Source organism: Patagioenas fasciata, chromosome 2, assembly GCF_037038585.1.
Source record: "Patagioenas fasciata isolate bPatFas1 chromosome 2, bPatFas1.hap1, whole genome shotgun sequence".
Classification (NCBI taxonomy): domain Eukaryota; kingdom Metazoa; phylum Chordata; class Aves; order Columbiformes; family Columbidae; genus Patagioenas; species Patagioenas fasciata.
The window spans coordinates 76,418,506-76,433,695 of record NC_092521.1 but is presented as its reverse complement, the minus strand read 5'-3'; the positions used below and the strand labels follow the sequence as shown (position 1 = coordinate 76,433,695).

The following is a 15,190-nucleotide window of genomic DNA, read 5'->3' as shown; positions in this document are numbered from 1 at the left end:
GCCAATACCTGAGAACAGGGCAGCTATTTAAGCCAAGTCCTGCCTCTTTTCATAAATATATCTGACATGGTGAACTGAAATGCCAGAAAGAGAGTGATGAGGCTGAACTACACGTTAGTGGTACGATTTTTCTGTCTGAACATAAGATTTCAAAAATGAAGCTTTTTACAAGGTGAGACTTAAATATAATAATGTCTGGGACAAGCAATTAGAACATTATTAAAAAAGAAAAAAGTTGGCAAAACTGCAGTTTTTAATGTGAAGTATACTTCTCAGACAAAATTTTGTGTACCTTTGTTTGGAATAGTCCACGTTTCCAGGACTAATTTATGTATCCTAGTGTAAAGAAAAAGAAAATAATTATTGAAGACTGTTAATAATTCTCAGATTTGGAGAAAGTTCTTCATACTTTTAGCCTCCTGTCATCGGCATGAGGTTAGCTGTGTTATTAACTTCTTGAAATTATGGTTTTCATATGCTCAGTAGACACTCTCAACTAAATTCTGAAAAGAACTGCCTCATCTTATTTTGGTCCAGTGCTCTCTGAACCTGTTTGCTTACTGAAATGGCCATGGTCAGTGTCCATGGAGTGACTGAACATGTTTTGTTCCAGCACTGCAAGGACTTTTCAGCCTTTTTTAAACTTTACTTCTTCCATCAGACTAGGATCTATTCTGATACCAAGAAGTTGTAAGATGGATCAAAATATGCTGTTAGTGCCCTACTTGTAACTTCTAAATGACTTGTAATGAAAGGTTCAAGCCATTTTGATTTTACTGAGTGGAAAGTAATGTGGAAACAAAAGCAAAAGAGGAAATGGGGTTTAAGAGCAGAGTGAGAGAAGGATCAGCTTACTCTCAGGAAAGAGGGAGTGAGGTTTTAAGTGGAAGGATACTGACTTTTAACATATTTTTAAATAAAAATCATCTAAAGTGTATTAGCTGCATTTAAAAATATTAACACTTAACATAAGGGAATAGTGAAGTTGAAAAAGTGAGCGCTTCTGCTTTGAGAAATAGCACAGCTAAAGTTGCTAGTTGTGCATTATGTCAGCCTTTAACTTTTTTTGTTGTTGTTCTTTTTTCATAAAGCACGTGCTTTATCAGAGATACTCTGAAGGAGATCACTGAACATCTTGTCTTGCAAATACTGGAAGGTCAAGACACTTAAAACTTTCCGTAATTTGCATTAATTGTTCTTCTCACTTTCTAGATAGTTAAATGGAAACATGTGCAGCCTGCGTTACAAAAATGTTAAGTGCTCACAGCTGCAAGAGCCATCAGTGGGAACTCTCTTCTGAACACTGAATCCCCTCAATCAAAAGATTTCTCTTCAAACTGGCAGGCTAGTTAGGAGTAGTTAGGGAGTTTTAGCTACTACATCTCTTACTCTGTGCCCATTTTGCAGATGGGAGCCGTGATCCCACATAGTCTTGGCAGTCCATGTTGCCAAGTATACTGCAGAAATGAATTCTTTGCAATTTATAAGCACTAAGAATCCTCTCTGATGGTATTATGGAATAGCATCCGTGGGAATTAGTAAGTCTGAGTTTTGTCTGATGTTAGCATGGAACTACCTGAGAAATGCCAGAGATAAATAGAAATATGAATAAAACACAGGATTTGTAAGGACAGAATCACAGAAGGGTTGAGGTTGGCAGGGGCCTTTGGACATCATCTGCTTGAAACTTTTGCTTGAGTGGGGTCACCTAGAGGCAGTTGCCTAGGACTATATCCAGGCAGCTTCTGAATATCTCTGAGGAAGAAGACTTCAGGAACCTCTCTGGGCAACTTGTGCCAGTGCTCAGTCACCCTCACAGTGATAAAGTACTCATGTCACTGGGTATCACCAAAAAGACCCTGGCTGCCCTTTCTTTGTGCCCTCCTTTTAGGTGTTTCTGTGTATTGATGAGATCCTCTGAGCTTTCTCTTCTCCAGCTCTTTCAACCTCTCCTCACATGAGAGATGCTCCAGTCTCTTAACCATCTTTGTGATCCTTTATTGGACATATGTGATCTGAATGGACAATTACAGAGAGAATGATAATACCCATGGATTTAAGTTGAACAAGAATTATCAGTCTAACATATTTTTATAACCTAGACAAAATGTTCATGTGGAATTTGCAGGTATTTTTACAAGTGCTAATTATATTATGCTTCACTGTGATGGGACTTCCACCAATTTTCTTACGTATCTTGAGCTATGAAGCTGCAGAACTATTGCCTGGACTGCTGACATTTAACAGAGAAAATAATTTCTAGTTTTCTACAGTGGGTATTTCAGAGTCTGTAAGAAGCTGGACTTCCATCCTTCTCTCTGACTTTCTTATTTCCTCCTCATGTGCCACTAGAAGGAAAGATATAGGACAGCATGTGATATTGGAGAGGTGTGATGGCAGCCACCAGCACCCTTTTGAACTTATTTCCAGGAATTCTGTAGCAGCAAAGAAAACAAATCAGTGTTTTCAAATTAATTTTCAGAAAGTAGACATTGATGATCTCTGAGGTCTTTTCCAACCCAGTCGATTCTGTAATTTGATTTCTGACAAAAATGATAGCTGTAATTCCAAAATGGATAGAAAAGACTATGAACTGTAACTCCTGAAATGTTCTGTACTTAGAGCAGAGAAGGTATACTTTTTATAATATGAATTGCTGTAATTCTATAGCAATAAGTACAAAACTAAGTTTTGACAACATACCATGCATGGAGACAGAAATTCACCTGTGCACTCAAAAGAAATCCTAGCTTTGCCTAAGCATTCAAATTAATTTTTCTTCTGTTTTGTCATTTCATCTGTGCCATACCACAACAGGGATCAATTTCACTATCTGTTTTAGGCCTATGAAATACAAAGAGATGCTTCGTAGTTATTTAGAGAACTTTGGCTAGTAGAGATGAAGATGAATGTTCATGTTTTCTGGCTGGTTTTCATTCACAGTGCATGTATTGGATCCCAAGACCCTTATTGTGGCTGGGACATGGTGATGAAGAAATGCACAACGCTGGAAGAAAGTCTGAGCATGAGTCAATGGGAGCAAAGCATTACAGTGTGTCCAGTAAGTCCAAATACATTCATTTGTCTCTCAAAATGTTCGATTCCATGTGAATTCCAAGAAAAGGAGCTGGCATAGATTTTTCAAGCTCAGAAAACTGTATTAAATGCAATTTTCCTCAGACCTTACCACCAGATTTTAGCAGGATATTCAGTTTCTTTTCTACTTTTTATCAAACTCCTTATATAATGTGATCAAATTAGAGTACTTTCAAAGGGTAGGTTTTTTTTACCTGTAATGTCTGTGTTCCCACCTTGAAATCAAATGTTCACTAAGATAAGTGATATTGACATGTTTTCCTCTGCACAATTTTTCTCAATTTTGTACTTCGAAAAAAAGTGGTATAATCTTTTAGAATCATTGCTAGTACAAAAGACCATATAACATCTTTTGAAGTCCACGAATTGAAGGGTAAATTGTATAAGACTCACAGACATATATAACAGGAGTGATAATTATAATAGACTTAGTGTTAATATTTACAGTGGTTTAACACTCCTCTTCTAAAAATAATTTTGAATAAATTTAATGTAACAAAACCAAAATGACAAAGTTTATTTATATCTCTCTTTTTTTTTTTTTAACATGGTTCCAGTGTTGTTTTAATATTGATTCGTTTTTCCTCACTCCAAAAAACACAAAAAGAGGGTCAAGAAGGATCTTCTTTGTGTTACTAAGCTCTTTCCTTTGGGGACTGATGCTACTTCATCTTTGCCTTCTGCCCATGAAGAGGAAACCTTTCCAACTAATTTCTACTTTCTTTGCTAAGGACTTCTTGAACTTGTCCCCATTTGCCACTGGAGTACATGCATCTGTGAATTTATGCTCATACAACATCTATGTTGTAGTGTCCATGTGTTCAACAAGCTCCTTTTAACCTGTTACTGACACTCCCTTCTCTTAAGCTGGGCTTTGTTTAGTGAGTTGGAGTTGGTGCAAAACTAGTATGAAGTCCTGCCAGCTTTCACTTGTGACCTCTACATGTGTTGCAGCAGCCTAATAGATACAAATCACTGAATCTGAGGTCCTTGAGACCTAGGTCCTGTGTTCCGACTGTCTGTGTTTGACATCAAATAGGAATTTTTTAAATAATATCGTGTCCTGTCTTTTGCATCCATGCTCTCCCATAGTGGCCAAATTAAAAAGGCTTATAATGCATTCATCTGCATTGGCATTTTAGCTCAAATCAGGAGCAGTTTGTGGGCAAATACTCTGATTTTGCCCATCTACTATTCTTTGGTTAACATCACAAAGCAGTCTGGAAGCAGACAAGACACATTACTTTCAGATGAAATTAAATCAAAAATGTGCTCCAACTACTACTAGGCATTTGGTCCATGGCCAGAGTGAATCCAAAGTAAAGCCACAAAATACATATGGTGTATGTGTCAAGTCTTCAACACCAACTGTTTTGCTTTCCAGATTTGCAGTTTTTATGCACTCCACTTGCTAACATAGACATAGTCATGGTCTCACAGAAAGTCTGGATTCAGTCACTAGTGCAGTCCTTGCCTCCCTGAGTGGCAAGTAACTGGATGCACTGTACATTAGATTTATTTCCAAGTACGTGGAGTATATTGTATCTCCTTGTGGTAGTCCGACAGGCTAAATGTGGCTATGTGGAGGGTTTGCTCATGGCCCGGCTGGGTTACTGTATTAAGAAGGATTACTATAACGGGTTGGTTGGTTGATATTTGCATGAGTAGTCTGCCTACTGCTTAATCTTTGAATTCTGGCATAAGCCCTTATTTTCTTTCATAGATACAAAACATGAGGCCAGGAGGGGATGGAGGGGGAGAGGGGAATGGTTTAGAAAGCAGAATTCAATAGTGTTCCATTCAACTGGAAAAACAATTATTTAATATCTGTTATATGACAGTTGCATAGGACCTGACAGTCTAGTGAAAGCAGGGGAGCACCAAAGGGTTGCTCAGAAACTCATCCACAGCTATGAGACTTATTCTACATATCAGAGATGAAAAGATTTAGCAAGCCTCCAAAGGAATTTTGGAGTTGAACAGATTGGGATTGCATAATAGAAAAAAAAATTATAGAATTAACTGTGTAAATTGAAAATCATGGTTCTACCACTGTCTTAAACCCCTGAACTCTGACTAGCACATTATTGAACAAATTCTCAAACTTCATAGAAACTTTCCTTTAAAATAACACTGCATTCTGGTGAACTGCAATCAATTACAATTTCGCTTAGTGAGGCTTTCAAATGTTTATTTTACAGCATTTTAACGTGCTATATTCACAGGATATATAAGCCAAGATGTAATGAATTTCATTTTGTAGACATTTTGTAGCATCCTTAGTGTTCACTATATACATTTTAGATAATGTTGCATGCAGAACATAACAGAATATTAGAAACCATCTACTGTTCCTCTATTGTTTCCAATATTTTAATTGTTAGTGAAACTACACCAGTCTTTTTAACACTACAGAAAATTTGTCAGATTCGTGCATGACCAGTTTCTTCTAAACTCGGTTCAGAGAGAGGGGCCTGTTTATGCACTAGTTTAGCCCAAAATTTGAAGTGTGACCAGTTGCACTTGAGAAATTATTTCCTAGGGAATTACTCATCTCTCTGAATATTTATTGGCATGTTGTGGTAGAGCAGCAAGTGGGCTAGGAGAGGTAGCTGAGCATCTGTGTTACTGTCTCTCTGAACTTTGAAGATAATTTGTGACAAATATGGTTATTTTGATTAGCTTACTTTGATTTAATTCTCAAGTTGTTTTTTCAGGTTATTGTTTCGGTTGGCATGAGTACACCAATTGTGCAGGAATACAGATAGAAATTAATGCTGTGGCACATGTATCTACTTTGAACTTCTTCCAATTGGTCAGTTATTATTTATCCAATACTTTTTATAGCAAGGGAGATTCATTGTTTTGCTAAAATATTTTCCAGTGGGACCACTTGCAATCCACCACTTGAAAATACAGTCTGACACTGTTAGAGAACTTTTACAAGGAAAGTTTGTTTTGTTTTGTTTTGTTTTAATTTGTGGGGTTGTATTGCGTAAGTATGCGAGATGAAATGGCTTTATTTTTACAGCTGTGGCAAATGCTGTGTGCAGGGAAAGAGTATAGTATGAGATCTTACATTAGTTCATTAGCAGCTTCGGGAAATGCTCCAGAGCCACTGAGTTCTACACAAAGTAATCTCAAACCAAAGAGCAAATGTAAGTACTTGGTCACTGAAGATGTGACCTTTACTCAGAGTACACAGGCATGAACCTGAAAGATGGATGCAGAGAGGCTCACCAGTAGATTTTTATTTCCTGTAGTCCTATGATGGAATTGTTTGATATCATTTCTGAAAGGGAGATATTCACACAGAGGCAGAGCAGGTGAGTCATGGGGAACAGCAGGAACTGCAGTGGGATGATCTTTACAGGGGTAGGGGAAAAAGTCAAGAAAGAGAAACCTGCCATTGATATGTGCTTCTGAGCTCAAGATTTCAGCTAAGTTTTTGAAATACTTTCCCTGCCAGTTGATGTAAATCATAGTAACCATAGACAACTGTAGCTTTAGTTTGTAATTGTAGGTGCAACAATAAAGATGCTTTAGTACAGCATAGAAATAGAAAGCATTTTTACATCTCTGACATTGGGGATATATCATTACTAGTTTATGGACTGTGTATTTGTTAGACTAGCAGTGTAAGAGAGAATGGGTTTACTTGTCACTTAATAAGAAGTATTTCCTCTTGCCTTATGAAAAACAGCAGTGTATACTCTGCACGAGCAAAGGTTGGGGAGTTATTTTCAATAAGTAGCTGTCAACAGAATTTTTAAATGATTAATTGTGTTGATGTCAGTTGAAGCTGGCAGAATATACACATAGCTGTTCTGCGGTGAAGCTATATCTGTGAAAAATAAATCATGACAAATGTAATTAATAGTGAAATTATGGAACCTTTACCACAGTGGAAAGAATCAGCCAGCACTGCAGTGGAAACATCTCTTGTGCTGTAATCGAATCTCTTGTATCTTCAAGTTATTAGTGAAATGTATACTTCCCTCACCACTGTTAAAATGAAACAATACTAAAAATAGCAAAGGGAGACACCATTTCAAACCATCGTGGCAATCTACAACTGTAGTTCCTATTTCAATATATGAGTAAATCTTACAGTGTTACGTTCTTACACATTTGATAAAATATGCATGACTTCAGCTGGTACATATTTATTATTATCTAAGGGTGACTTTAAATACTGTTTAGCCTGCACTTGTTAATACTGTTGTTCTGACTGGAATTTAAAACATGACAGTCAAAAGGCAAGTCCTTCAGCATTTAGGTGAAAAAGTGGCCAACATTTCCATTTATGATCACGGTTTTGTCAGGATTAACACCTTGCTAAAAGAATTAATAATATGAACTCCTGTCTTTGTTAAGAGAGCTGAATGCCCGATGTCCAGCCCCATTTTCTTTAGAAGTTCCAGTAACCATGGAGGCTGTTGTAATTCCCATTAGCACATTTTGTTTCAGCTGGACAGTAGAGATTTCTTATTAACATGTGTTATAACTGCATGATGGAAACATTCCAGTCAAGATGAAAATGGTCTGACCCTTCCATCCAAAGGTGTTGAGAACTAACTTCAGTGGGAGCAAACTGCCTCATCATGTAGGGTTTGATGCTGCTTTTTTAAAATGTTTTTAGGATTTATACATGTAATTACACTTAATGTTCAGACAGAGTTATATTTAAAACCACATTTTGCTTTTATGAAACAATGCTATATGATATGTGATTCAAAAAAGTATTGTTATGAAAAAGATACACATTGTGGAGATGTGAAATTGATTCATCCCTGTTTGTTACCCTGGACTATTATCCTCTACTGCCCCTACCTTTTGATCTAGGTTTAGGTTTCCACAAGCATTCTTACATGTACTGTTTTACAGACAGTATCCATGCGCCTAATCACAGTTAAATTTCAGGAAACAGGGAATATGGTAATCAGAACAGATTCAATTGAATCACTATAGGCAGGCATGGTTGTGAAAGGTAATGGTTAACTGTGATTATTGTTATTGCTATAGAGGTGACATCCAGTGGCCTGGATCAGTTGGAGGTGATGGGAATCATGCAGCTACAGGAATTATAAAGGGATCTTGCTGTCTGGAAGGTGTATCCCTCCAATGGAGGCTTTTATTGTTGGTAGCTGAAGGCTATACCTCCATGTACTGCAGAATTAAAAGGTGGTATGAAGGAATTGTCAGGTCTCAGATAAGCCTTTCTGTTGTGTTTGTTTCTAGATGAGGAATCTGACAGTGGATGGGCGTTTTGGAACATGGTCACAGTGGAAACCTTGCACCCACACAGACAGTACCAGTGTTGGCTCCTGCCTCTGCAGGACACGTGTGTGTGACAGTCCTGCTCCTCAGTGTGGAGGCTGGCTGTGTGAAGGACCAACTATGGAGATTGCCAACTGTTCCAGGTACACAAAGCAATTTCAGGTTCTATAGCTTAAGGTTTAAATGCTTTAAACTTAATCAGAACCTACCCTTTGAAATCTCAGCTGCAATCCACTGATTCCATTCTGTGCACAAAACAGCTCATAGCAATGACCACAGCAAATAAGACATTAGAAAGTATTTCTCAGACTTTGTGGGAGAAAGAATGAGCCAGGTGAGAAATAGTGATTTCAAATGCTGTGTGCCAAATAATGTTGTCCTCAGCTACTTTTAACAAAAGCTCAAAAAGAAAACAAACAAACAAACAAACAAACAAACAGGTAATATCCAAAGTATGATACTTTTTCTCAGTTCTGTAAGTCATAAAACTTTTTTTTCTGGAAGTTTACTTTTTTTGGACATCTCATGCCATTGTTGTATTCCACCATTCTGCCTTGGGAAAACTGCTTTAATTGTATCTTTTTGGTTGTATCATGACATCTAGATCTATTACCAACCTGTATGTTACTCTTCAGCCAGTCTTGTCTTCTTCAGGCACATAACCACTCCCAGAAAAAAAACAGTGAGAGCAGATCACTTCAAAGAGGCCCAGAACACTGCATATTCTGAACTGAATTAGGAGTTCATTGTTAAAACATTATAAAAACTTTAATTGCAAGATGAAACTTACATAGTGGTGCATTCTGCTTATTTTCAGTGATTCTTTCTGCTTTTCGTCTCTGTTTTGTTTTGTTTTTCTTTTTTTGAACATCAGAAGCACATCATGGTAGTGAATAAAAGTGGTTATCCTTCTGCACAATTAACTGCAAGCTCTGTAAGTCCATTTTAGGGTAATTATTAAAAACATAACGATACAGTATATAACATTAGATCAGGAGAATAATAGAAAAGATAAGCATGCTGTGAGATACTGAACAATCAAACAACAGTTATTGGCTCTCAGGTTTAGAAGAGAATTTGGATCATGATTTAGGACTTGATTCGTGTACTACCATTGGCAGTGTATCCATATACTTTACTCCTTTTGTCACTTGGGTCAGATACTGCATTGACAGAGATCTTATTTTTTTGTCCGTGTTACCAGTGATATCTGACTCTGTTTTTCAAAAGCTTTTTTCTGCATCATCAATTCTAATATCCCTTACAATAAAGAGTCATAAAGATGGGTGAAATTTAAACTGGTAATATTTGTGATAAATTACTTGAACAATTTCATATCATTTTTATTATTGGATTTATTTTGTTTTCCTTGCTAAAAAAGTGATTTCAAAATCAAGTAAGACACTATTTTAACTTTGCTTTCATGATGAAACCTCAAGAGCTAATTATAATTTAGTTTTATTTTTCTTGATTTCTGTTTGTCTTCTACCAATACAGAAACTTCAGTCTAGCCATCAAAAGATTTTGGGAACTGCTGAAGTGCATCATTTTTTGCTTAGGACAGGGTATGAAATTCCTTTTGAGATGTTTGGTCTAGTATGTTTTTTCCGGGGGTATATTGGGGAGGGACAGGAGTGTCCTTTCCAGAAGTTCGCAAGTGCAGGGTACAGCATGTGAATTCTCTTAGGTTTTTTGTTACATTACAAATGAGATATTTGGTGCCTTGTGAGAAAACCCTGTTGAAATTGCAAAGTAATGAATTTTGACACTTATTACTTTTTTTTTTTCTTTAATCATTTTCAGAAGCAAAACTTGACATTTTAATCTCCCTGAAGAAAAGACCCACAAATAATAAGTGGAACAATATGTAATTAAAAGTTATCTATCTTCAGCAATTTGATACAGGAGTTTGCAGATGACATTTACCCAGAATAAAGTGACCAAAAACAGCTAAATAGTTTCACATCTTTCTACTTCTTATGTAGTGAGGTCACTTTAGCAGTTGCTGATTACAAAGCATGAAATATGGAAGGATCAGAACACCTTTCTTTTAGTTCAATATGCTTTAAGAAATGAAACACAATGTAGTATTAATGACTTCTACAGAAATATGAATGGGCAAGATTCTGCTGTCAGTCACACCTAATCAGCCATTCGCTATGTATAACAGATGACAGAGCCTGAGCTTTTTATTCTACCAGAAATGGAGGCTGGACACCATGGACTTCTTGGTCACCTTGTAGTACCACTTGTGGAATAGGCTTTCAAGTTCGTCAGCGTTCCTGCAGCAATCCAACCCCTCGACATGGAGGACGGGTCTGTGTGGGACAGAATCGTGAGGAGAGGTGAGCTACCTTTTTTCTGCTGTCTGTATTAATTTCTTCTGTTTATCTATATTCCGTAGGACATTTTCTCCTTTACCTGCATTGGTTTTCTCTTCCCTTTCCTTTCACTCGCTCTTTAACTCCACTGCTGCACAGTAGCAGTATTCCCATTAGCAAGGCTGTGGATCTGCAGCAGTTCTTTCATCTTTCACTTAGCTGCCTCCCTTTTGAGCCAGCTGAGAGCTCCTGGTAGTGCCAGAGAATTGTGCTGAAGCAATGTACTGCTGTCCCTTGAGACCCCGAAAATTGATTCTCCTTGAAAACTGATTGCAGTGCGTTTGTATCGTAACCCGCCCAGCCTCAAAACCTGGAATTCAGAACAAATATAGTAAGGTCACAGCACTATGTTACTGATGCTTTGAGTTCATTTTTTTCTGTCATAAAAGAATTAAGCGTCTATATAACATGAAAGGAAGTTTCAAGGGCTTTTTTTATATTCAATAAATATAATACACCTTGAAGTCAAATATCTTTTAGTAAGGTTTCAGCGTTTTTAAAAATTGTTTGTATATAAATAGTAACTCTTGAGCAGATCAAGTCAGCTCAGATTTTGATTTCACCATCTACTGCTTTGGCACTGGCCTGGGCACTTTTTCACTGTCTCAGAATGTAGAGTTCAGGCCTCTGATTCCATTTTACATGCACCTTCAGCTCTCTAAATTGTAGTTTGTGCATTAGGAATTTTAGCAGGAATTAAATATTTATTTAAATACTAGAATATGTTCAGATAAACTGCAACTTTTACATGTATTATGTTGTTTCCTGAGGTATGCCAAAAAGCAAGATAGCAGAAGACTTGTTTTGGTGTGAGAATTTGGAGTACTATAGTTATCCATTCAAAGAGATGTATGTGGATTCGTTTCCTCTCACTATGTACTTGCAGCCTGCTTTATTGTTTCTGTATGGATGATTTAGTATCCTATATTTGCTCTTGGATGAAAGCAAGGTTCAGCAATCTTTATGATGAGTTTCAGTGAGGGATTTAATTAAACACCAACTCTGGCATTTCTTCAGATGAAGAGTTTCCATTGAAGGGAAGTGACATCACACACTTATGTATTAACAGATCATCAAGGACATGATCTTTCTAGCTCTACATGTAAAGGATCAGTATCATAAAACACATTTTGCTGATTCAGAGTCATTAATATTTACCATTTCATTGCAGAGGAGAGCATTTTGTCATTTTGTAAATTGCTTTCTGGAAGTAGGTTGCCCCACCAAAAAGCCATCATCACTAAATGTACACTATATCTGTCATTACATAGCTCTGTCTTAGCATGAATAAGTTACTGATTTTCCTGAACTGAGAGGTCAGTCCAGGGCAGGATACAATAAGACTTAATGTAGAAGAGTTTAGTTTTGATCGACCTTTTGTTGATGGACTATGAATGTTATAAGTCATCATTCATCTCAAGTTTAACATGGAATAAGAGTCCAGTAAAGAATTTCAGAGAAATACAGAAAACCGTGAGAAATACTCTCATAATTATAGGATAAAATATCCAGTATTAAGACAATAGGTGAACTGAAAATGCAGTTACAAAATGGAAAGTGATACTTAGAATAAATAACAGCAGCCTAGAAGGACTGAATTTTGTTATGTACCTGTTCTGAAGGTGCAGCAAGCTTATGTTGCTTTGCTTTTGTAGCCTGCAGGTTACTTGTTGTTTCCCTCTCCATCCAGGTTCAGCAGGAATCTGGGATGTACGTTCCTGTGAGTTTACTGCAGGATGCCTTTTTCTCATATACTTCCTCTGTCACTGTTTCCTGTCTCCTTGAAACACCCTCCACTCTCACTAGCCCTGCACCTTCCTCTCAGCCACTAGCTTGCTCACAGCTGACCTTCCTTCCTCTAACCTCATTTTAAGTTATCCATGATGTGTGCTGGTACTTTTAAAGTGTTGCTTTTTTTTTTCTTTTTTAGAAGTAGTTTTAAAATTTATTTCCAGAAGGTGTAATATGTTAGGAAGATTTGTCATATCATTTTTAAAGCAGCTAAATGAATAAGGCACCAGTTATTTGCCAGGATTTTTGTTAAGTGTCAGGTCAAGTACTTAGTCTTTTCAGAGCTATAAAAAGAGAGTCCTGGGAAACTCGTCATCCAGGGCCCATCCCATCACCCCAGCAGGGGAGCAGGGCAAGCCTGAAGATTGTGGCCAGATTCAAACAAGAGTCTAGATCATAGGTGATATGACAAGAAGGCAGATCTGAGGTCCAGCTGGGAAGCCAAGCCATAGGCCAGGGTTAGGACCAAGTTCAGTCTTCATAGGGCTGATCTACAGCAACAGGGCCGAGGCCAGAAGCCAGTCCACACATTGAGATCTAGACTATGGGGCTCCATGATGGGCCGGGGATAAAGGTCCATTGCTTCTCCAGCAGCACAGCTCAGGCGGGGGTCGAAGGTCCCTGCAGAGCTTAAATAGATCTCCTGGGCTCACAGGTGTGGGTAGCAGTCCCAGGTAAGGCTTTTGGGGGCCATTAAGGCTTTATGAGAGTCCTCAGGGCTCTGACAGCTTTTGAGCTATGAGGGAAATGAAGTATTTACAGTAGTCCTAAATCACTACTTCACTCCAGTACCATTGGAGTTATATTTGCACCAAATGGAAACAGTTCCTTTGAGAACTGGGCCCAGTACATTTAGGCAGGCTAGGCAAATATTCCATGTGCAGTAACTCCTAACAAATGTTTACCTTGGGTTTGTATCTAGAGTACCAATAAGCAGCTTCTCAGATTTTCTCATTTAAATTAATCAATGCTTATAAATAGCCTAACATACTAATTTCTTCATGTCCCAGCTCATATATACAATTATTATATGTGTAGTATTAGTAAAAATCAGTTGGTTTGTGCATTGTGTGCATTTGTCTTTAGAAAAGTGTATATTCACATCACTTTCTTATGTTCTGGGGCATAAATACAGACCAACATTGTGCCAAACTTTGAAACAGCTTTTCAACAAACTGATTTCCGTAGAAGTCCTTTGCATAACTCCATGGAAAGCAAACACAGAGAAGGTAGCCTATAGCTGAGGTAAATTCACCTGCAGATGTGAAAGCATATTTAGTTTGAAAGTATTTATTCATGTGTTAAGAGCTAAATATTTGCCTAGGTTGTGTTTGTTTTACCTCACAAAAGCCATGATTCTATCATGGCTAATATATCAGGCAGCTCTGTGCTTGCTGGTCATTCACTTGAAATCAATAGCAATATTTACCAATTTAAAGTGTTGCAGGTAGGTTAAGTTGTTGCATGCTCTACTACTGAGGGAGTGTGGGGCAGTGGAAAACAGTTGAGAGATAGCAGCAAAGACTCATACTACAAAGTCAATTTGCATTGTAGAAATAGGTCAAAAGTGCAGCTCATGTGCGTTCATAGAGAATATGGAGAGGGAGTAAAAATAGTTTAGCCAAATTTGCTAATCAGATAAAACTATTTTGCAGTTAATATTCTAGATGGAAGACATCCTCATTAATTCCTTAGGGGCTCAAAAATTTGTTTTTTCCTGTATGAGAAATATTCACTGAAACTGCTGGAAAACTATCTACATTTTAGTTTACAGAGTCTATGGTATTCTGTCTTGACTTTGTCCTCTCTGTGGAAGATGCTTTGGATATGTACTTGTTAAGTCCACTACTTTCCCTCCTATCTATGCAGAAATGGTGGACATTAGAATGAGAATTCTTCGCTTTTAGTGGGAGTAAAGAAAGAAAGAGAGAAAGAAAGAGAGAGAGAGAGAAAGAGAGAGAGAAAGAGAGAGAGAAAGAAAGAGAGAAAGAGAGAGAGAAAGAGAGAAAGAGAGAGAGAAAGAGAGAAAGAAAGAGAGAAAGAGAGAAAGAAAGAGAGAAAGAGAGAAGAGAGAAAGAGAGAAAGAGAAAGAGAGAAAGAGAGAAAGAGAGAAAGAGAGAAAGAGAGAAAGAGAGAAAGAGAGAAAGAGAGAAAGAGAGAAAGAGAGAAAGAGAGAAAGAGAGAAAGAGAGAAAGAGAGAAAGAGAGAAAGAGAGAAAGAGAGAAAGAGAGAAAGAAAGAAAGAAAGAAAGAAAGAAAGAGAAAGAAAGAAAGAAAGAAAAGCATGTTGAATTACAAGTAGAAAAATAAACTGTCTGCGGATGAGAAGTTACATGTTTGAAAGCTGTGGAAATTTGGGGGTGTGTAAGAAGATTAGAAGCAGCACATATTGTCACCGTTTTCATACACAATCCTCACAAGATATTCAGAGCTTTTGGGCTTGTTTCCATGAGAAGGAGGAACTGCTGAGAGTCAAGTGCCTGCTCTGTGTAGCACTGCTTGTTTCTGAGCAGTGCCAATGAGCCCGGTTCCTTTCACCAGGGTGGATCAAACACTGCAAGGCTTTGGCTTCCTTGCCCACCCATGGCTGTCTGGTCTACTGGGAAGCTTGTGCTCCCATCTGCCTTGCTTTCTCTGCCCCAT

General features: G+C 37.7%; 1 protein-coding gene across 11 annotated transcripts in view; it reads left to right on the top strand.

Annotated features, from left to right (window-relative positions):
- Window positions 1-15,190, top strand: part of SEMA5A (semaphorin 5A) — a 339,730-nt gene that overhangs the window by 243,044 nt on the left and 81,496 nt on the right. For all 11 annotated transcript variants that reach the window (XM_065830100.2, XM_071804451.1, XM_065830097.2 and 8 more), the window contains 3 exons: window positions 2,944-3,061; window positions 8,338-8,519; window positions 10,578-10,721. In XM_065830100.2, coding sequence (XP_065686172.1) covers window positions 2,944-3,061; window positions 8,338-8,519; window positions 10,578-10,721 — 444 coding nt within the window. The remainder of the gene's footprint in view (window positions 1-2,943; window positions 3,062-8,337; window positions 8,520-10,577; window positions 10,722-15,190) is intronic.